Genomic DNA, 23,553 nt, shown 5'->3' with positions numbered 1-23,553 from the left:
ACAGCAGCGCAGAGAAAGCTCCATCTTCCCTTCCAGAGATCAAACAACAACGGAGGGCGGGGTGAGGGGGCAGGGAAGGAGTAAATTTTAGCGACGCTAAGGAAAGGGATCCAGAGATCCAGCGCGATCTACCAAAACGTCATGTGGATCTACCAGCAGATTGCGATCGACCTGTTGGACATCCCTGGTCTAGCACATCCACTTCCATAAGGTTGAATCCTGACAAGACAGAAGTACTGTTTTAGGGGGGGACAGGAGGCCGGCGGGTGTGGAGGACTCCCTGGTCCTGAATGAAGGACCAGGTGCGCAGCCTGGGAGTCATTTTGGACTCACAGCTGTCCATGGAGGCGCAGGTCAATTCTGTGTCCAGGGTAGCTGTTTATCAGCTCCACCTGGTACGCAGGCTGAGACCCTAACTGCCCGCAGACTGTGTCACCAGAGTGGTGCGTGCTCTAGTTATCTCTCGCTTGAATGCGGCAGCTAGACTGGTGACTGGGAGCAGCCGCCGAGACCATATAACGCCAGTCTTGAAAGACCTGCACTGGCTCCCAGTACGTTTCTGAGCACAATTCAAAGTGTTGGTGCGGACCTTTAAAGCCCTAAATGGCCTTGGTCCAGTATACCCGAAGGAGCGTCTCCACCTCCATCGTTCTGCCCGGACACTGAGATTCAGCACTGAGGGCCTTCTGGCGGTTCACTCGCTGCGAGAAGCCAAGTTACAGGGAATCAGGCAGAGGGCCTTCTTGGTAGTGGCACCCACCTTGTGGAACGCCCTCCCACCAGATGTCAAAGAGAAAAATAACTACCAAACGTTTAGAAGATATCTGAAGGCAGCCCTGTTTAGGGAAGTTTTTAATGTTTAATAGGTTATTGTATTTTAGTGTTTTGTTGGAAGCCGCCCAGAGTGGCTGGGGAAACCCAGTCAGATGGGCGAGGTATAAAAAATACATTATTATTATTATTATTGTTGTTGTTGTTGTTGTTGTTGTTGTTGTTGTTAAGACATAACCACCAGCAACTGTGCACCCAGCCGCGGCAAAACCCGAACCCTTCTTTAAAATCTTTTGGGGGGCCTCAGCCCCCCACCCAATGGCACCCCTGACCATTAGGTAAATCAGAATGAATCCTCTGTAAACAGGCTGTCTGGAAGGGCTCCAAATATAAGCAGTTTATTTTATTAAGATAGTTTCACGCAGCGCAGTTATTGGGCCTCCTAACCCATTGAACAATCTGAACCTGTCTCTTGCCCCTAATTTCCACTCCCTTTAACTCATTTCCATTTCCATTTCCCTTTGCTATTGCTGGTTGTTACTTTTGAGCTTCCTACATATTCTTACACTGCCCTGCTGAGTTAATGGGCGATGCCTCTGGTCCTGCAAGAGGAGTAATTAAAAAAAACTGTTTGGGAGCTTTTTTGAGAGGCAGACAGGGACCAACTCTTCCCATCAAATTTGCAGCCCTGCTACTTTTAATTAAAAACAATGTACCGTATTATTTGCTCTATAAGATGCACTTTTCCCCACCTAAAAAGTAAGGGGAAGTGTGTGTGCGTCTTATGGAGCGAATGCAGGCTGCGCGGCTATCCCAGAAGCTAGAACAGTGAGAGGGATCGCTGTGCAGTGCTCCCTCTCGCTGTTCTAGCTTCTGGCTTAGCCCCTCAGTCCCTTCCCCCACGGTATACACAGTATAAAAATACGGTATGCACAGACATGTACATATACTGGAAGGCTGATACATCCATCTTCTGTGAAACATGTCGCTTGGCATTAATTACCACCACATACTAGTATGTGCCTAAGGAACCAGTATTCAGGCTATTGAAATAACTCCAAAGATTCCACTGTGAAAGACTAGGGAGGTGAAAGGGGGAGAAGGAAGAAACATCGTATTACATGCAAACCTTCCTGCTAGGTAAAAAAATGTGCAGGATTCTGATCCCAGGAATTTGTCTGGCAACAAGGCATTTCCTTTGCTGTGTACCCTCCTGAACAAAGGCACGGAATAATTAAAATAGTTTGACGACGGCAAAACTTTGATTTTAACAAGGAAGCAGGCGAGTGCTACTTAGACTGGAAGCAAATTTAACATGTGTGATGTCTGGGCTTATTAAAATGCTGAACACGACAATGTCCAGGGGCTTACTTTAATTCACAACTGAGTTGAGTGATGGTGGAATTTCTACTGAATTTCAATGAGGGAAGGAAAGTGCATTAAAAAGGAGTTTCTTTTATAAGTTAAATCTCACACCCCGCTTTCTCTTTTACGCCTTTGCCAAAGAATGCATAACTTAAGCTGACAAGGAGATAGCACGCCACTGCAATTAGTTTACCTTTCTAACACTGTTTTTTGCCTTCCTAACAGTTGTGGGTTTTTTCTTTAATTTGGCTGCTTTGAAGGGTATATTTAGTTCGTTTGTCGAAGCTGATAGCTGTTACAAGTTTGTTGAGGGCAGAAAAGGCTTCTCTTGCAGTATCCTGGGAAAGGAAATAAAGTTGACTGAAAACCAGCCTTAGGGAGCCGCAGTCATGGCCAGAGGGATGTGCTTCCTATTTCATGACATTTTATACAGAAAGAATTAGAAACAAATTAATTGCCGGAGCTATGTTGGTTTTTGTATATATGGGATCAGTCATTTAATTATTTTTAAAGAGGGCATCTTGCACACTTCTTAGGGCTGAATTTGCTAGTGCTCTTCTTTTCATGGGAAGACTTTTGAACCAGGATGACTCTGCAAGAGGAGGTAAAAGGTAAAGGTAAAGGGAGCCCTGACCATTAGGTCCAGTCGTGGCCGACTCTGGGGTTGCGGCGCTCATCTCGCTTTACTGGCCGAGGGAGCCGGCATACAGCTTCTGGGTCATGTGGCCAGCATGACTAAGCCACTTCTGGCAAACCAGAGCAATGCACGGAAACACTGTTTACCTTCCCGCCGGAGCGGTACCTATTTATCTACTTGCACTTTGATGTGCTTTCGAACTGCTAGGTTGGCAGGAGCAGGGACCGAGCAACGGGAGCTCACCCCGTTGTGGGGATTCGAACCGCCAACCTTCTGATCAGCAAGTCCTAGGCTCTGTGGTTTAACCCACAGCGCCACCTGCATCCCCTGCAAGAGGAGGAGAGAGGCTTTTTGCCAATTTCCCTTCCCTGTACAGTTCCCTGAAAATCTGCTTCCGATTTTCTGGGACTGAGTAGCTCAGTGGATTAGAATGTGGTGCTCATAACACTAAGGTTGCAGGGGGTTGGACTAGATGACCCTCAGGGTCTCTTCCAAATCTACAATTTGACGATTCTGGGATGGAAGATGGTGGTTGTGGGCTGCAGCAGGAGGAAGGAAGGAATGGCAATAATCATTGCTCTTCCTGTCCTGTTAGCAAAACTGTGAACGGAAGAACTTGGTTGTGGAAGGGCACCAATGGATACAACCCTTAATAAAAACAAGTTAAAAATAACAGCAGCAGATACAGGTAGTCTGTATGTCTATCTAGCCAGCAACGAGAAAAATGAAATGCCTACATTGGCTCCCAGTACGTTTCTGAGCACAATTCAAAGTGTTGGTGTTGACCTTTAAAGCCCTAAATGGCCTCAGCCCAGTATACCTGAAGGAGCGTCTCCACCCCCATCGTTCTACCCAGACACTGAGGTCCAGCTCTGAGGGCCTTCTGGCGGTTCCCTCACTGCGAGAAGCAAAGCTACAGGGAACCAGGCAGAGGGCCTTCTTGGTAGTGGCACCCGCCCTGTGGAACGCCCTCCTTTCAGATGTCAAAGACATAAACAACTACCTGACATTTAGAAGACATCTGAAGGCAGCCCTGTTTGGGGACGTTTTTAATGCGTGACATTTTAATGTATTTTTAATCTTTGTTGGAAGCTGCCTAGAGTGGCTGGGGAGACCCAGCCAGATGGGCAGGGTATAAATAAATTATTATTATTATTATTATTATTATTATTATTATTATTATTATTATTGAAACAGCTCAGCCAGACCCAAAAGTCTTCAAGTCAGGGGAGCTCCTTCTGCTCTCATTTGCTTCACCCCAAAAAAGGAAGAAGATATATGTGGACTGTAGTCCGTGAACATAAGGTGCCTTTAAGGTGCCACGAGACTCTTTTGTTGTTCTGACTGCTAAGTTACTGGAGATTCACACCTTTTCAAAGCAGTGCAATTGCATCATCACTTGGTGGGATGGCTTGGCGGTCTGCAAAAACTGTTAATTGGTAGACTATGAGTGTGAAAACAAAAACTTCAGAGGGAAGCTAATGAGTGCTTCTTTCACTGTTTTATTTATTCTCAAGTGTGTGACTGCTTTTACTCTAGTAGTTGCAGGAGAAGTTTATGCATATGGCTGGATCCAAAGGTTACCCTGAGTAAGGCACCTGTTCAAAAAAGGTACAGTCCCCCTGGTTCCATCTCTGATACCCCGAGCCTCACGAGTTGATTTTCAGAGTGCCCAGAGGGATTCAAGGACTTAGCAGGAAAGGCCTGTTATGTGAGTAGAACTCTGCTCTTGTGTCTTAGGAACCAACCCATAATTTCCCATTTTTATTTATTATTTTTATTCTGATTTAATTCTCTGCACAGAGCACTGCGCCAGCTGATTTGGGGAAAACAACAGCTCTGTCCTTACATTTAGCACTGAAAGGTACAAGACATTGGGATAGTAAAAGTTATTAAGATTCAACAGGAGTTCTGATGTTAAGAGTTCAAAGTCAGTGGCGGGGGGTGCGGGGAGGGAAAGAGAACCGTAGACTGCAGAATATGCTGTTCTGTATTCAGACATGTGATTTGCATTCTTAAGGAAATCTGCCATGTGAAAGACAGCATAAAACCCATCAGACAAATACTAATTAATGTGGCATTTCCTCTGTCTGCCTATTTTTAATTGTTGCTACGTTTACTTTGCAGAATAGATACCAGTGGAAATGATTTATCAGTTGAAGGACATAACACTGAAATTTCAAATCTAAATCATGTAATGGTTTTGCCAGACATTACACCAGCACTCCAACTCACATATGTGTGTGCCAGAAGCAGGCTTTTGGATGAAGAACCCTAGCAAGATGAGGAATTCACGTGCAGGGTATGTGATTCGCCAACCTGATCTAACACCCTGGGCTATGCAAACAGCAATTGGAATTGCTAGTCAGTAAAGGAGGAGGCCCCCATTTAGTCTTTACTGTTAAACAGTGTATTACTACAGGTTTTGCCTTTAAAAATGGAAAAAGTCTATACGCACACTTTGTTGGATTGGAGCCCTTCTATTTAAAAGTAGCTGTTATTGTTCCTATTACTGTTGTTTATTATTGAGATTTCTTGCCTGCCTTTCACCATGAAGTCCCAGGATGGGTTACAACAGTTTGAAAGCAATTAAAACAGCTCACATGAATACTGTCTCTCCAGAGTGGTGCACGCTCTGGTTATCACCAGCGTGGACTACTGCAATGCACTCTACGTGGGGCTACCTTTGAAGGTGACTCAGAAACTACAGCTAATCCAGAATGCGGCAGCTAGACTGGCGACTGGGAGCGGCCGCCTGGACCATATAACACCAGTCCTGAAAGATCTCCATTGGCCCAAATATTATTATTATTATTATTATTATTATTATTATTATTATTATTAAATAATATTATTGGCCCAAAAATGGAAACAGGAACAACTGCCGACGCTCGAAGAATGGAGAATGAAACTCATGGAGTATGCTGAACTAGACAAACTAACAGGAAAGATCAGATATATACGAGATCAAAAGTGCATTGAAGACTGGGGAAAATTTTCAGACTATCTGAAATGTGTATGTGATGAGCAAATAACGCTAGTGGGATTTCAAGAATTTCTGTGAATCATAGAGGACTATTGTATTGATGAAAACTAAGTGTGTGAAGGTTTAGAAAATGCAATATAAAATTAGGAAATGCGTACTTAAAAATTTGAATAATGGATGATTGTCAGAGAGGTTGAAGGAAGTCTAAAATAATAATAATAATAATAATAATTTATTATTTGTACCCCGCCCATCTGGCTGGGTTTCCCCAGCCACTCTGGGCGGCTTCCACAGAAACCAAAAAAACATTAAAATATCATACATTAAAAGCTTCCCTGAATAGGGCCGCCTTAAGATGTTTTCTGAATGTCAGGTAGTTTTCCATCACCTTGACATCCGATGGGAGGGCATTCCACAGGGCGGGCGCCACCACCGAAAAGGCCCTCTGCCTGGTTCCCTGTAGCTTCGCTTCTCGCAATGAGGGAACCGCCAGAAGGCCCTCGGCGCTGGACCTCAGTGTCCGGGCAGAACGATGGGGGTGGAGACGCTCCTTCAGGTATACTGGGCCGAAGCCGTTTAGGGCTTTAAAGGTCAACACCAACACTTTGAATTGTGCTCGGAAACGTACTGGGAGAAAATATGTGATAAATTTAGATTGGATATTATAAATGTATGTTGGAAAATTTAATTTAATTTAATTAAAAAAAAAGAAAGATCTCCATTGGCTCCTGGTACATTTCTGAGCACAATTTCCAAGTGTTGGTGCTGCCCTTTAAAGCCCTGAACGGTTCCATCCATCCTCAAATAGAGTCTCCACCCCCATCACTGGCTGCATGTGCTGTTGTTAATGCACATCTGCATCCCACCATGTGGTGGAGATTCCTTAGTCTACCGATGTCTGGAATATTCCCTTAATTTTCTACCTTTACTGTATTTCCACAACCATACCCATCATGGCTCAGAAACAGTGCTCATTCAGTATTAGCACATGATAAATCATACCACTCAATAGCTCAAATATTATTGTCTGCAAGAGTTGGCTAGTTATGTAATATTTCCGACTTCCTCTACCTCCCCTTTTCTGCTTATGATGCCCTTCTACAGGCAATCAAGCCAAGAGCCGCTTCCTGTTTGCCTTTAAACGCTTGTTGTGGTTAAAATCTGCAAGGATGTTGACGGAAAGCAATTTGGGACAATTTCCCTTCTGCTGGTTTTTCCTACTTGATCATTTCAGATCCTGAAAAATAGCAAATGCGATGCTGCTCTAAAGGTTTCAGTTGATCAGAAAAAAATGAGCATATTCAGACAACAGCGATACCATGTTCATGCTAAAATGAATGTCTTTTGACAGATGTCTCACTAGTGCGTAACAGTTTTTGTGATTCAGTTTTATGACTAGCAACCCAGCCAGATGGGAAATAAATAAATAAATAAATACCGTATTTTTCGCTCTATAACACGCACCTGACCATAACACGCACGTAGTTTTTAGGGGAGGAAAATCCGTAAGCATGCCACCCGTAGGCATTCCCTCCATAACACGCACAGACATTTCCCCTTACTTTTTAGGAGGAAAAAAGTGAGTGTTATGGTGCAAAAAATACGGTAAATAAATCCCCCAATTTATTTTCCACAACAAAAGTGCAGAAAATATTCAGAATGAAACTATGGGACAAAAAAAACAAAAACAAAACCGTGATTCTTCTCTTCAGAAAAAACCCCCACCAAATATTTCAGGACAGATTTTTAATCAGAGCTCAAGTCTTGATGGAGATTTTCAGGCTACGATTTTTTAAAAACAAAACAGGGAACTCCCAAATCTCAGTTGCTTCTGTTTTTCTTTTCTGTGATAACAATGTACTCTTCTCCCTTAGAAAAAAACACCCTGCAGTCGAGTACTTTATCAACACTATCTGGAACACTAGCGCTGCTTTTCCACTTAAAAAGAAGAATTGATTCAGAAACTAGGTCAACTCCCTTGGAAAAAAATACGTATTTGCTTGGATCGGTTCCTGAGCTACTCCACCCACCACCAAAATTTTCCTTCCCAAGCAACAAACATTGTAATTACAGTGAAACGGTTGCTCCTGTTTGAATCTATCACAGAAGAGGGGTACCATAATTGTTCTAATTCAGGGATTCCCAAACTCGGGTCTCTAGCTGTTTTTGGACTACAGTTCCCATCACCCCTGACCACTAGTCCTGCTAAGCTAGGGATGATGGGAGTTGCAGTCCAAAAACAGCTGGAGACCCTCACAATGAGGTAAGAAACCCAACAGCTGCTGCTTACAAACAGAAATGAGAAACCTCCCTCCTCGGGCTGACTTGGTCAACTGTGTGAGTGTCTGGAGGCGGTTGGAGGATGGATGGCAGCTAACAGATTGAGGTTGAATCCTGACAAGAAGTACTGTTTCGGGGGGACAGGGGGTGGGCAGGTCTGGGGGATTCCCTGGTCCTGAATGGGGTAACTGTGCCCCTGAAGGACCAGGTGCGCAGCCTAGGAGTCATTTTGGACTCACAGCTGTCCATGGAGGCACAGGTTAGCTCTGTCTCCAGAGCAGCTGTTTATCAGCTCCATCTGGTACGCAGGCTAAGACCCTACCTGCCCGCAGACTGTCTCGCCAGAGTGGTGCATGCTCTGGTTATCTCTCGCTTGGGCTACTGCAATGCGCTCTACGTGGGGCTACCTTTGAAGGTGACCTGGAAACTGCAATTAATCCAGAATGTGGCAGCCAGACTGGTGACTGGGAGCGGCCGCCGAGACCATATAACACCAGTTCTGAGAGATCTGCATTGGCTCCCAGCATGTTTCCGAGCACAATTCAAAGTGTTGGTGCTGACCTTTAAAGCCCTAAACGGCCTCAGTCCTGTATAGCTGAAGGAGTGTCTCCACCCCCATCGTTCAGCCCGGACACTGAGATCCAGCGCCGAGGGCCTTCTGGCGGTTCCCTCACTGCGAGAAGTGAGGTTACAGGGAACCAGACAGAGGGCCTTCTCGGTAGTGGCACCCGCCCTGTGGAACGCCCTCCCTTCAGATGTGAGAGAAATAAGTAGCTATCCTATCTTTAAAAGACATCTGAAGGCAGCCCTGTTTAGGGAAGTTTTTAATATTTAATGCTGTGCAGTTTTTAACATTTGATTGGGAGCCGCCCAGAGGGGCTGGGGAAACTCAGCCAGAAGGGCGGGGTATAAATAATAAATTATTATTATTATTATAGTCAGGAGGGACGGAGACCCTGCTCAGCATTTAAATTTTTGATGTGCATGTGACTCATTTGAAAGCCCTTGATCGGCGCTCCTGGAGAACCGTGCCTCTGAGACAGAGCTGTTTGGGTGAAAGCAGAAGCCCTGCCTACCAGGTGGCGTCACTTCAGACCCCGTGTGCTGTCAGGAGCAGGTATGTCCCCGCAAGCCGGGCTGCCATGCACTAGGGAGAGAAAGGCACTGTTTTCATCTACCTGTCCAGTCGGATGATTGGAGTAGGCAGCACACACGTTAAAAGCCAACCGAACTCAGCCAAGGTGTGTAGCAAAGGACCATAATCCGTTTTGATTTCACTGCCCTATATAAAAAAACGCACAGAGGCATTAGTATATTTGGGGAGAGCAGCAAGCATTTCCACAAGCCAAATACAGTACCTCGGGTTACATACGCTTCTGGTTAGATACGCTTCAGGTTACAGACTCCGCTAACCCAGAAATAGTACCTCGGGTTAAGAACTTTGCTTCAGGATGAGAACAGAAATCGTGCTCCGGCGGCGCTGCAGCAGCAGGAGGCCCCATTAGCTAAAGTGGTGCTTCAGGTTAAGAACAGTTTCAGGTTAAGAACGGACCTCCGGAACGAATTAAGTACAAGATTTCTGTTCTCATCCTGAAGCAAAGTTCTTAACCCGAGGTACTATTTCTGGGTTAGCGGAGTCTGTAACCTGAAGCGTCTGTAACCTGAAACATATGTAACCCGAGGTACCACCGTATTATTATTATTATTGACTATCAGCTAAAAACTGAGGGCGGGTGGGTCGGGAAAAGCGGCGAGGGAACGAACAGGTAGAGCCCCAGGTACGGGCTGGTTAAATGGGCAGATCCGAGGAAAGCCTACCCGCTCTGTTGGCTCCGCCCCCTGGCACAGCCCAAGTCCCAGCCGGCATCCCCATTTGCCAAAGCAGGGTGCAGGCTAGGATCCAGTTCCTGATAGGCGGCGGGGGCATCTGCCCCCTCCATCAGGAAGGGCACAGCAGTTCTAATGCCTGATTAATCCCATGACTGGAAAAGAATGTGCGTGGCAGGCAGATGAACTCTGAAAAATGGCATTATTGGCCCAACACAATTAACTCTGCTAAACCTGAGAAGTTAGATAGCTCAGACAATTACTGGCAAAGTCTGTTTATGTTATTTGGCTATTCTTGGTTATTTAGCTATTCAAACTTGGTAAAATTGCATTGGATCTGATTTGCGTGTTATACTCACATACAAATTTCATCTCCCCTCTTTTCCCCATCCCCAGTTGTTATTTGTTATTATAATTATAATGTTATTACTATAACTTTAATGCATGCCCTGCCCTTCCTCTCAAGACAGAAGCAAAAAGAAAAGGGAAAAGGATGTTATGTGCCTGATTGACCTTTAACTCTGTCGCTGAACTGAGAGCAAACAAGGAAATTATGAGGAGTCTGTGATTCTGCTTTCTTCTTATGAGGAGTCTGTGATTGCTGCCTCTGATCAAACATAGCAATTGTTTGTGGGAGAAATCTGGATATTCTGCCAAAGCCACTTTTGCTGATGAGGAAACAAGCCATGTTTAAAATGAAAAGGTAAGTTTGCTACTTCTTCCTTCTGTTTGAATGCATGGTCATCAGAATTGAGCCATTGGGTGGTATAATACAACAAAGTAGTTCTGAAGTAGTTCCGTGAGCACTAGGATTTCCTTTTACACAATGGAACTTCCTCTCCCTGCATGTCCCCATACTTCAAATTTACTCAGGAGGGAGAACAGATTTATGGGGTGTGCAGGAGGCACACGGGGAGAGAAAGCTCAGTTGCCCAGCCAAATGCTCCTGTGCTAACAGAACTACTTTACTAGATACTGTATTTTTTGCTCTATAAGACTCACTTTTTCCCTCCTAAAAAGTAAGGGGAAATGTGTGTGCGTCTTATGTAGCGAATGCAGGCTGCGCAGCTATCCCAGAAGCCAGAACAGCAAGAGGGATTGCTTCTTTCACTGCGCAGCAATCCCTCTTGCTGTTCTGGCTTCTGTGATTCAGAATTTTTCTTCTTCTTGTTTTCCTCCTCCAAAAACTAGGTGCGTCTTGTGGTTTGGTGCGTCTTATAGAGCGAAAAATACGGTGCTTATTTTATGCACTACTTCCCCCTACTTTAAAAAAAAAAGTCTTACCCTTCCAAAGTTAAGGATTTTTGAAACGCAATATAATTTAAAAAGAAATATTCCGAAGGCAAACACATTTTTGAGAGGCCACTTGATTGGGGAACTTAACAAGTCAGCTAATTGTGCTTCTTCATTTCCTAGAAACCAGTTCCATCATTTAAGCAAGAGGTTCAGTTTTTCCACCAGAAGCTGCCACCACATATATACTGTCAGCAGTACAGTGGCTAATTTCTTTGGCGCAAACCAAACATCAACCCAAACCCATGTGTGGTTTTTCAGGTTTGTCTGCCAGGCGTATTTTGCACGAAATGTTCAAATAAGAATGTGTGACGCAGAAATCGCAATATACGACTGTGGCCAGCTCCTGATATTTATTCAGAGGCTTCTTGCTGAATGAAATAATCTGCTATGATGTATTTTAAGTAGCAGATACTACGATCTGCTAGTGTGTGCCTCAAAAGTTTGAATCGGTATGTAACCTTAAAGGCCTGACCAACATCTACACTATCAATATTTCCTTAGTAACATTTATGTATTAGTTAAGAGCGTTTACAAGAAAATATAGTAATTGGGTTTTCCAACTCAAGTCAACTCAGTTGCACCCATTTTACAGACTGGCTTATACTGATTTACTAATTTGAACTAAATTTGTAATCAATATCATTCTGAATCTGGAGACAAACAAACCTATGAGACTAACTTGCATACATAAAAACAAAAACAAGGCATTTACCTCAATTACAGTCCATTGTTCTACAACAATGGCATCATTTCCTTTCCTGTTTGAACCGGGCACTCCTGTGCCTTCTTCTTCATATATAAATAAGCCTTCTAATGATTTGGGCAAGTAGTCAGCTAGGGAAACAAGAAAAGAAGGAAGTAAGGGATAGAAACCTTGAATTGTTAAGAAATATATCATTAATGTAGCTGCTTTTTATTACATTCAAATTAGGGTGTTTCTCTTCCTAGTCTGTCTTAGCACGTCAGCACTCTTCTGTGTTTGGAGTCTACAGAGAAAAATAATGTCACCTTTACTAACTAAACTGGTCGTGGAATCAAGGGTGGATTGCACCAGCTTCTAGTGCTATTCTCCATGAGAGATTACACACACACACACACACACACACACACACACACCTGGTATGGAATTACTGTGTAGAAGAAATATGTCATTTCCCTCTCCTAAAGAGCCTGTAAAAAGGAGGTACCTGATTCCTGGAACATTGCATGTGCTAGAGATATATGTGTGTGTGTGTGTCTGAGAGAGAGAGAGAGAGAGAGAGAGAGAGAGAGAGAGAAACAGTGCCTGAACTGTTGTCCTCTGATCTGTTGTAGTTGTATAATGTTCAGATGACCTCTGTCTGCATGCCTCTCTCACACACACTTCTTAGGATATTAAGGACCACTGGGTGGTTGAGTCCTGTCCAGGCGACTATGAGGTTGCGGCGCTCATCTCGCTTTCAGGCCGAGGGAGCCGGTGTTTGTCCACAGACAGCTTTCCGGGTCAAGTGGCCAGCATGACTAAACCACTTCTGGCGCAACAGAACACCGTGACGGAAACCAGAGCGTACGGAAACACAGTTTACCTTCCCGCCGCAGTGATACCTATTTATCTACTTGCGCTGGTGTGCTTTTGAACTGCTAGGTTGGCAGGAGCTGGGACAGAGCAATGGGAGCTCATCCCGTCGCGGGGATTCAAACCGCTGACCTTCTGACTGGCAAGCCCAAGAGGCTCAGTGGTTTAGACCACAGCACCACCCGCATATACCAGGATGTCGCACCCTCACACATTATCATCGCTGTGAAGAATGCTGCAGAATGAAGTGAGCCCAGAAGTGACATCATCAGTGTGAGACATTGGGAGCACACTCTTCCTTCTGTCTCTTAACACATGACCATTTTAGAGGTCCTTTTGAGAACAGATCCTTTTCCTACAGATCGACCCAGGGCATCATTTGCTACTTCCAAGTAATGGCGCTAGCAACTTGTGGAGTCCTCACACTTAATTCCACAATCTGTTACGTTACTATACTGTATGTACTTTTCTCTGTAAATGCCAAACACAGTTAATCACCCATGACATACTAAAACAAAATCTAGAAAGGTTTAGTTTCCAAAGATAAAGGAATAAAAACATTTTAATAAATATATCTAATTGCCATATTAAAATTGTTTATGTTCAACTATTTTCCACACAGGGAAAATCAGTTATGGAAAGCATTGAAATGAACATTAATAGCCAAATGATAACATTAAGAAGACCTCTTAAATGAACCACATTATTGTTTGTTTACATATACTTTATGTTAATGTGTAAAGTATAAAGCACTAAGCAGGCATAAAATCACTCACTTAAGAGGTTTTCTTAATGTTATCATTTAGCTATTAATGCTTCTCACTTGAATATCTTCCATACAAGGACTGTGTGAAATCTTTGTCAGAAGCAGCTCTTCAGAGAAGAGACCTCACACAAAGAAACTGTTCTTGATGCCCTTTGTTCCATTCATACCCAACTATCACAAACAGTGATAATAACAGTAAAGAAATGAATATTGGGTGAAAAATTAGCATGCTACTTTAAAGAACTTGAAGCTTTTCAGTTACCAAACAATCACATTGAAGCCCGAACTTCCAATCACATAAGTAACCAATTATGTGCTATTCTCTTGCTTCAGAAACATCCATATCAAATAGGGTATCCTAAAAGACACTTTTTATATGCATTTTGATGCATTATTAAAGCTATGAATGGTGTCACAAAATTCAGAAAAACAAAAGACAACTGTGTTCCTATCCGTGTATTAATTTAGGAGATGTGAATCAGGTCAGTTCACTCACAAACACCCCTAATTTTTTGCCATCTAATTCTCTAAGAAAAATGTTGTTAGAAAAATATTACTTGTTGAAAAAATAGAATATTTCTCTACTATTTGTGTCTTCCCTTACAATAATCATTTCCTTCTTCCTACTCTTATTGTACAACATTGATTAAGAAAGAGAAGCCACTACATTATCTAGGTCCTTTACTGTTCTGAAATAAATAATACTATTATCGCCCTTTTTCAGGTGCAAAGAGACTAATGGTATGATTACAGTTACCTTTAGAAGCCTCCCAGTGTACGAATGAATCAATTAAGGACAACCCTTGTTTGTAATAAAAGGTGGTTAACTCAAGCCAGTCAGCATCCAAAGTACTAATCACTGGTCCTTTCCTTGACACTTTTAGAGACAAGACGCCGTCGTGATATGTCCAAGAGGTGGAATCATCCTCGAAGACGTTGAAGACTGTATACAATTTGTTATCTGATAAGATATTAGAAAATAAAGAAGTCAGGGATAATGAGGGCTTGGAGGAATGGAGTAACTAAGATTACCCTTTTAAAAATGGAACACTTATCAAGAGCAGTTATCAGTATTTCAAGTGGAGAGAACAAACTTGTCCATAGATCATGACATAAAGCCTCAACATGGCGAATGAAAACCATTTAAACTCAAGTGGGGTGTTGAAAGTCAATATGCTGGAAGCTTCTGAACCAACAGACAACTTAATAGAGGTGCTTAACATTTGAAATCCTCCTTCTCCTTAGACAGAACAAGGCTGTCTCATCTTTGAGTTCTTTTCCTAACTCTCAAAATGCTCATTCTCTGTCTCTTTTTGAGTTGGACAGCTCTGCTTTTGAATCTTCCCTGCCCAGTCCTAGGCACTTTGCCCGTCTTGTTTTACATCCCCTTTCTCAGTGCTCTAATTTTCTCATCTATCCAATCTATTTTTACACTGCTGGCATCTCACGGCATAATCTGGTCTCTGCAATTATGCTGCCGACATCCCTTCACAGAGTTCTGATCCCCCCCCAAACTGAACTTCAGACAACGGCAACTTCCTTTTCAACATTTCCAAGATTCACCTTTCCCACTCTGCACATACTTGCCTAAGTTGCTATAACTTTCTTCTTGATTACCTATCTTCGTGCCGTTCTTCGGTTAATACAGAATGCCTACACTGCCTCTGTCTGGAAAATGCAAAGACCTTAGGAGCTTTATTTGCTTGTAAGACCTTCATAGAACAGTTTCCTTAAGCCACAAATGGTTTATACTACTCCCCTCCTCCAGTAGTTAAAACCACATTGTGTTAAATGGAAAATGGGGAAGAAGATGGAGAAGAGGAAGAGCATGATTTGATCCAATGTGGGCACAGCCACATGGGACTGTATGTCAACAAAGTTGACAAAGTTCTGTTTCACCATCACCACGTCACCTGCTGGCATGCCTACTGATGGTGTAACTGGTGATTAGGAGAAATGGGAGGTTAATGCATATTTGCTTGAGCTGAATGTGCAATCCAAGTAACTTGTAGGAAAGTCAGGGAGCTAAATGGGGATGCTCACAGACCAGGGATGCACAAATCTGTTAATTCCTGTTTCTTTCAGTTTCCCAAGCTTGAGTTCAGTACTCCACAATACCATATCAGTTTACTCAAAACAAAAAACAACCCAACTCCTTTTGAAAATTCACCGTTATTTCCAAAAATTCCTCATCATACTCATTTCGCAAGATATTTTTGTCAAATGTATTTTTTTTTTTGCAAAACCATTTCCCCTAATGTAATTCATTGTTTTGTATGTTGTTTTCACTTAACACGTGCATTTTATGCACACTTGAGCCCAGTATATGCACACACAGCTCCGGGGGGGGGGGGGAAACTGCACTGGAAAATTCGGAGAAGTGCTGTTCTCATAGGCTAGTCGTGTTTCAGTCTGTGCATCGTTTCAGTAACTGCAAATTAAGTAGGTTGGCCTTTAAATGCAAATTCAATTGAAATTCTGCCCCATTCATAGCACAGACCCCTTGTTCCTACTGAAGGCCATCCTGTTGCTGTGTGTAGCACACCCACATGCCTGCTTCCATCCACATTTGTAGCTGGGGTTGGGGAGGTGGCAAAACAGGTCCATCAGGTTTATGGGGACCTTCTGGATAAGGGCACTGTGCCTGCATGTAATAAAGGTAAAGGGACCCCTGACCATTAGGTCCAGTCACAGACGACTCTGGGGTTTCAGCGCTTACCTCGCTCTATAGGCCGAGGGAGCCGGCATACAGCTTCTGGGTCATGTGGCCAGCATGACTAAGCCGCTTCTGGTGAACCAGAGCAGCGCACGGAAACGCCGTTTACCTTCCCGCCAGAGCAGTACCTATTTATCTACTTGCACTTTGACGTCCTTTCGAACTGCTAGGTTGGCAGGAGCAGGGACCGAGCAACGGGAGCTCACCCCGTGGCAGGGATTCGAACCACCGACCTTCTGATCGGCAAGTCCTAGGCTCTGTGGTTTAGACCACAGCGCCACCCGCGTCCCCGCCTTCACGTAATAATGACCAATAATTCAATTTCAAGTTCACAAAACCACATACTAGCAATTGAGACTACACCCAATGACCATCATATTCATTGAAGCAATGCCACGCAAAATAGATGGATTTTGCAACCTTTCTGTAATGCTATCAGGGACACGCTATTTCTGACCTCATTCAGGAGGACTTTCCAAAGCCTCAGGGTGACCGCAGCAAAGGCCCTGTGACCAGCTGCTGATGGCTGCCTCATGTGAAAATATGGAGCAACCCTTTCTCTGAGGACTGCAGCTGGCAAAGGGACTCACACAGAGAGAGGCAGTTCCCTGAATTAGGTTTGTTTCAGGCTGTGAAGTCAGCACCAACATGTTGAGCTGGGCCCAAAGTTACATTGGAGTTACATTGCCACAATCACCAGCAGATGGACTGAAGCATTTTGTAAATATTTATTTTATTTAAAAATAAACAATCAGATGTCAGGGCGGTATGCAGCATAAAAGCACACCACACCCCATCAAAAACAAGAAATCAGCAAAAAAAATTCAAACAGACTAAAACTTGTTCAGTTAAATTAATATAATCTATTAAAATGCATGGGCAAATAAAAATGCTGTTGACTGCTATCAAACGACAGCAGTGTTGGCCCCAGGCGAACCTCTTTGGAGAGGACCTTACAATAACGAGAATGTCATTGTCAAGAAAGCCCTCGCCTCTTCTGGATTATCTTATACCACAAGGGTGGCAAACTTGCGCCTCTCCAGATTGTGGGGACCCATCCCTGTTGTGGAAGTTCATCTTCAAGAGCAGCCTCACTTAAGAGTGAAGATAAAGGACGCCTGGACGGTTAAGTCCAGTCAAAGGCAACTATGGGGTTGTGGCGTTCATCTCACTCCAGGCCGAGGGAGCCGGTATTTGTCCACAGACAGCTTTCCGGGTCATGTGGCCAGCATGACTAAACTGCTTCTGGAGCAATGGGACACCGTGACGGAAACTAGAATGCATGGAAATGCCGTTTACCTTTCCACCACAGTGGTACCTATTTATCTACTTGCATTGGTGTGCTTTCGAACTGCTAGGTTGGCAGGAGCTGGGACAGAGCAACGGGAACTCACTCAGTCACAGGGATTCGAACCACCGACCTTCTGCTCGGCAAGCCGAAGAGGCTTGGTGGTTTAGACCACAGCACCACCCGCACTTAAGGAGTACCTTGCAGTAACAAAGCTCACAAAACCATGGATCAGCATGGTAAGATTTCCTTGCTCTAAAAAGGGGCACAGCCTGCACAGCAAGAGGAACTCATCAAAGTTGAAGCTGGCCATTGTGGCTGATGGAGTTTACCTGGCTTCCCATCACGGAGGTTGTTGCCAGTAACTTATAGGGAGAAGCGCAAGGAGGTGGGGAGGTTGGAGCAGTGCAGGTGCACCGCTGCCACCAACCAGACACTCTTGACACTGTGCCTTCGCCATGCTGATTGCCCTGCCCTTCTCCTCTCAGTTACCCGCAGCGACCTTTGTGTTTGGGAAGCCATATTGGGTGATATCTGGTTTTCAACATCGCGAAACAGCACCAGCTAAACATCACGATATATCAATATATCACAATATCTGAAATAAGGATGGAACTATGTAGAGGTGAGGGACACGAGTGGCGCTGTAGGTTAAACCACAGAGCCTAGGACTTGCTGATCAGAAGGTCGGCGGTTCGAATCCCCGTGACGGGGTGAGCTCCCGTTGCTCAGTCCCTGCTCCTGCCAACCTAGAAGTTCAAAAGCACGTCAAAGTGCAAGTAGATAAATAGGTACCACTCTGGCGGGAAGGTAAATGGCATTTCCATGCGCTGCTCTGGTTCGCCAGAAGTGGCTTAATCATGCTGGCCACATGACCCGGAAGCTGTATGCTGGCTCCCTCAGCCAATAAAGCGAGATGAGCGCCGCAACCCCAGAGTCGTCTGCAACTGGACTTAACGGTCAGGGGTCCCTTTACCTTTATGTAGAGGCGAACAGTAGGACTGGGGAATATCTGGTTTTCAACATCATGATATATCAGCTGCTAAACATTGTGATATGCTGATACATTATGATGTCTGAAATAAGGATGGAGCTAAGTGTGGTTGGCGTCACGGTTTTCCCCACATTGTGATTTTTGCATAGCGTGCACACACACACACACACACCATGATTTGTGATATATCGCCAGGACAAAAAGTATGAAACCAGTATCACGATATGGATTTCAAAATGGTTTTGGGCAATATATCAAAATATCACCTCCTGCCATCACTATTTGCTAATGTTGGGGGGGGGGATGGCTATGTCCAAAAGCTCCTTCAGATCTTGAACCAGTCCGGATGGTAAAGGTAAAGGTACCCCTGCCCGTACGGGCCAGTCTTGCCAGACTCTGGGGTTTGTGCGCCCATCTCACATCTATTGGCCGGGGGCCAGCGCTGTCCGGAGACACTTCCGGGTCACGTGGCCAGCGTGACAAAGCTGCATCTGGCGAGCCAGCGCAGCACACGGAACGCCGTTTACCTTCCCGCTGGTAAGCGGTACCTATTTATCTACTTGCACCCGGGGGTGCTTTTGAACTGCTAGGTTGGCAGGCGCTGGGACCGAGCAGCGGGAGCGCACCCCGCCGCGGGGATTCGAACCACCGACCTTTCAGTCGGCAAGCCCTAGGCGCTGAGGCTTTTACCCACAGCGCCACCCGCGTCCCATAGTCCGGATGGTAATCGTGTCCAAAAATGGATACTTACATTCCTTGGAAATACTTAAGACTATATATGTAGCAATTTTCAGTACCTTCTTTCCTCAGTTTAGTTGGGCTGGGACTGCCTTCTCTTGCATCATGGAAATCTGTCTCCCGCAACTGCCCAATGTCTGGCTGGATTTCTTCTTCTATGCCACTCTCAGAGGACTGTCCACTCAGAGTCCCTTCATTCCAGGGCTTATCACTGTCATCTGTGTTGTGCCTTCTCTGTTCCCTACTCCTTCTGCCTAGGGTTGAATCGGACTCTGCATTCCCATCTGTGCTTGTGCCATTGCAGATTTTCGATTTTGGACAAGGTTGTGTTATAAATCCGACAAACTTCATTCCTCTCTTTGCGGCATCGTTGATCTATATATTTCCCCCCCCAACACACAAATACAGTTATAATTAAGCTGTGCGCATTTAGCAATCATTTCTAAATTATTATTCAGAAATTAGAAACACTGTGAGGGGTCATTTGCATGTGATGCTTTCGTTATACAGGAGTATGGGTGCGGGAAGAAAGGAGTGCGCACTGGTGTGTGAAAATAGCAAATGTCTGTTCAGATACCTGGGCAGAAGCTGGGGCTAACGGAGAGAAAGGGAAGTGGGTTTGAGAGCAATCTCCACAACTGCTGCTTCTATATTGCTTTACCACACCCAGTTGGTCCCTTACCTTTCCCGCCCCGACCTGGCCACAGTAATCCATGTGACGGTCACCTCCAGGCTTGACTACTGTAATTTGCTCTATGCGGGGCTGCCCTTGAAGCTGTCCCAGAAGCTCCAGCGGGTGCAGAATGCTGCAGCGAGGCTCCTCACGGGGTCTCTGCCATGGGAGCATATTCACCCAGTGCTTTACCAGCTGCATTGGCTCCCGGTGGAGTACAGGGTCAGATTTAAGGTGCTGGTTTTGACCTTTAAAGCTCTTCACGGCCTAGGACCCTACAGGACCGCCTCTCATGGTATGTCCCGCGGAGGACCTTAAGGTCCATAAATAGCAACAATCTAGAGGTCCTGGGCACTAAGGAAGTTAGATTAGCCTCAACCAGAGCCAGGGCCTTCTCAACACTGGCTCCGGCCTGGTGGAACGCTCTGTCTCATGAGACCAGGGCCCTGCAGGATCTGATCTCTTTCCGCAGGGCCTGTAAGACAGAGTTGTTCCACCTGGCCTTTGGCTTAGAATCAGTTTGATTCCCTCCCCCTCTTTCTTTTTCCTTTCTCCTCCTATGAAGAGATTGCACTCTAATGTTTTAATGTTGTATCTTAATCTTTTAAATTGTATTTTAATCAACTTGTTTTTATTATTGGTTGTTAGCCGCCCTGAGCCCGGTCTTGGCTGGGGAGGGCGGGGTATAAATACAATTATGATTATGATTATGATTATGATGATTATTATTATTATCCTGCCCCTCTACCCTGTTGGCTTTAACAAAGCCAATATGGGGCAGCTCTGCAAGAACCATAAACATGCAGTCTGAAATGGGGCGCTGGGTCAGAGCTCAGTAACCTGGTCTTCTAGGGGCTACGTAGTCTTCACATACATTCTGGTATCTGGCTCAAGTGGGGAATCTCCGTTGAATCTTAGTTTCTTTCACAAATGGAACGAACCTCTTCTGTTTGTGGAGGGAGCCAGCCTGGACCTAGTCTTATATAAGTTTCCCCTGCAGCGGTGGGCCAGCTGTCCCCAACTTGGTATCTCCCAGATGCTTTTGACAACAGCTTCCATCAGCACAACCAATGGTCAGGGATGATGGGAGTTCGTATTCTGCACGATAGCATAATGAGCACACAAATTCTTCACATACAGTCGTACCTTGGATCCCGAACGCCATGTGAGTCGAAGGTTTTGGCTCCCGAACGCCGCAAACCCAGAAGTGAGTGTTTTGGCTTGCAAACGTTCTTTGGAACCCGAACGTTTGACGCTTCCGATTAAGTGCAGGAAGCTCCTGCAGCCGATCGGAAGCTGTGCCTTGGTTTTTGAACGTTTTTGAACGTTTTTGGAAGTTGAATGGACTTCCGGAACGGATTCTGTTCGAGAACCAAGGTACGGCTGTATTTAAAATGCAGAAAGTGCAGGTAGCTTGTATGTTACAGGTGCCTGATAAAGGCACCAAGCTGTTGTAAATCCCAGAGTAGACAAAATCTGCGTGTCTCATCAGCCTGAAACCCATAGCATTAAAAATAGTGCAATATGCATTTAGATGTAGTATTACAGTTGTTATTATAAATAACTTGTTTCCTGCTTTCAATACAGTTTCAGGCAAGAAGTGAGACACAATGAAGTATGGTCCAGTTGCTTATTTTATAGATTATGCAACATAAATACAGGTGGCAACTATTTTAGGCCCGTCCAATTGATGTGCGATCACCAACATGCAGGTTCTTTTAGACCCAGAAGAAGGCAGGATGGGGGCAGGATGGGGCGGGGCATAATGGGGGCCTGGTGCACTTAAACGTGCCCCGCTGAAGTACACAGGGGCCACAAACAGAACGCCTGCGCGAAATGGTTGTGGCCTGTAGCAGTGCCATACTACAAAGTTCATATCACAGTAAAATATAGAGTACAACATTTTGGAAGCTATTCAACTATGTTTTACTCAGCATAAACCCAGCATGAAATTAATGAACGTGGCTAAGTTAGGTCTGTTAATTTCAATGGGTCTACTCTGAGCAAAACTTAGCTGAATACCACCCAATGATTTTTGACAATTTTGAGGTGTTTATAAACAGTTTACTGCAGCAGAATAGTATTCTATAAATTAGGCTCATCTACCTATACAGTGGTACCTCTGGTTAAGTATTTAATTCATTCCGGAGGTCCGTTCTTAACCTGAAACTGTTCTTAACCTGAAGCACCACTTTAGCTAATGGGGCCTCCCGCTGCTGCTGCGCCACCGCTGCACGACTTCTGTTCTCATCCTGAAGCAAAGTTCTTAACCCGAAGTACTATTTCTGGGTTAGCAGAGTCTGTAACCTGAAGCGTATGTAACCCGAGGTACCACTGTATATAGTTAAAGATATTACAATTCATAGTTTTCTGGACTGCTGACTGATTCCACCTGTTAATGTGACTATGGGTTGGCTTACATGTAACACCAAACTGTGGCTATGGTATGTGCTCTCCTAACTCCCCTTGTTCCATTTCATCAGTTACATTGCGGATTGTAGCAAGCCATAGTTCATTACGTCTAAACTAGCAAACTATGGATTGTGCTCGCCCTATGAAGCAGGATTAAATCCTGGTGTATAACCCAGGCTTGCGAGACAAGAGCAAACCATCATTTGCAGGTTCATATTTAAAATGGTTTGCAAATCAAGAGGTGACTAGTTGAGAAGCGCATATGAGGGGAGGGGGCTCAGTCACACGTGGAAAAAATTAACCTACATGACATGTTGAAAATGGTACCAGCAAAATATTTCAAGGAGGAATTGTTAAGACCTTCCTACCTTTTCCAACAGTCCTTTTACCACCTCATTTGTTAGCGTTTCATATGTTGCAGAACACTCCTCAATCATGAGTCTGGGTTGTCTCTGTCCTCTAGATGCTTGATGCTTTTGGCTGGAGACAGAAAGAAAGCAGCCTTTGTTACAGTCTGATGTATCTTGCACAAAATGCCAGCACGCACAACTCCCTTCGTTCCAAAATATTATGAATTCAGTCTTGGCAACTCTTTTGTTTGGCTAATGCTCCATGGAGGCCTGATTACAAAGTCGCCCAAATGTGTTACTTGGAACGCAACTGAATTACCTTTTGAGACCAAGTATTTATGGCCTGGCACTACGTTTCTCTTATCTATTTGGGAGAAAGGCAGGCTATAAATACATTCAACAATAATAGAAACACTTATTTACCATGGTACATACCTCACTTTGAGACGCAGTAGTACGACTCGATAAATGTGACTTGCGGGGAAATGTCTTCTTCGTCCAATTGACAGTAAAACAGGGTGAATAGCTCCTACCACATATCCTTTCGTATAATATTCCTCCACCTTTTTTGCAATTTCCAGCACAGAGCTGATCTTGATTGCCTCTGGATTTGAGGAAGCTAAAGGGATTTCAATTACACAAACATTTCAGTGACTTCCAACGGCACTGGACAGAAACAGTAGCTTATATATATATTCTGTATATAAAATTTAAGCTGCAATGTGGGGTTTCGCTGTAGGTATCTGCTGATAGGAAAAAATTGAAACAACTTGGCTGTTCTGCATATGGCTCTCTATCACACCACTGACTCAAGAGAAGCTGGAAGGATTAGTGGTTACAACAACAGGTGCAGGAAGAAAGCTATAAAAATTAAAATAGTAGCTATTATGGCTACAGTA

At 44.4% G+C, this 23,553-nt stretch overlaps 1 protein-coding gene across 2 annotated transcripts in view; it reads right to left on the bottom strand.

Annotated features, from left to right (window-relative positions):
* The window catches only part of RFTN2 (raftlin family member 2), a 45,500-nt gene that overhangs the window by 17,053 nt on the left and 4,894 nt on the right, over positions 1–23,553 (bottom strand). For both annotated transcript variants that reach the window (XM_082196338.1, XM_082196337.1), the window contains exons 2-7: positions 23,090–23,273; positions 22,673–22,784; positions 19,279–19,594; positions 14,241–14,444; positions 11,875–11,996; positions 9,218–9,321 (exon numbers count right to left, since the gene is read on the bottom strand). In XM_082196338.1, the coding sequence (XP_082052464.1) occupies positions 9,218–9,321; positions 11,875–11,996; positions 14,241–14,444; positions 19,279–19,594; positions 22,673–22,784; positions 23,090–23,273 (1,042 nt within the window). The remainder of the gene's footprint in view (positions 1–9,217; positions 9,322–11,874; positions 11,997–14,240; positions 14,445–19,278; positions 19,595–22,672; positions 22,785–23,089; positions 23,274–23,553) is intronic.

Source organism: Podarcis vaucheri (assembly GCF_965113315.1).
Source record: "Podarcis vaucheri genome assembly, chromosome: 1".
NCBI lineage: Eukaryota > Metazoa > Chordata > Lepidosauria > Squamata > Lacertidae > Podarcis > Podarcis vaucheri.
The sequence above is the reverse complement of the archived record's forward strand: the minus strand, read 5'-3'. Positions and strand labels throughout refer to the sequence as shown.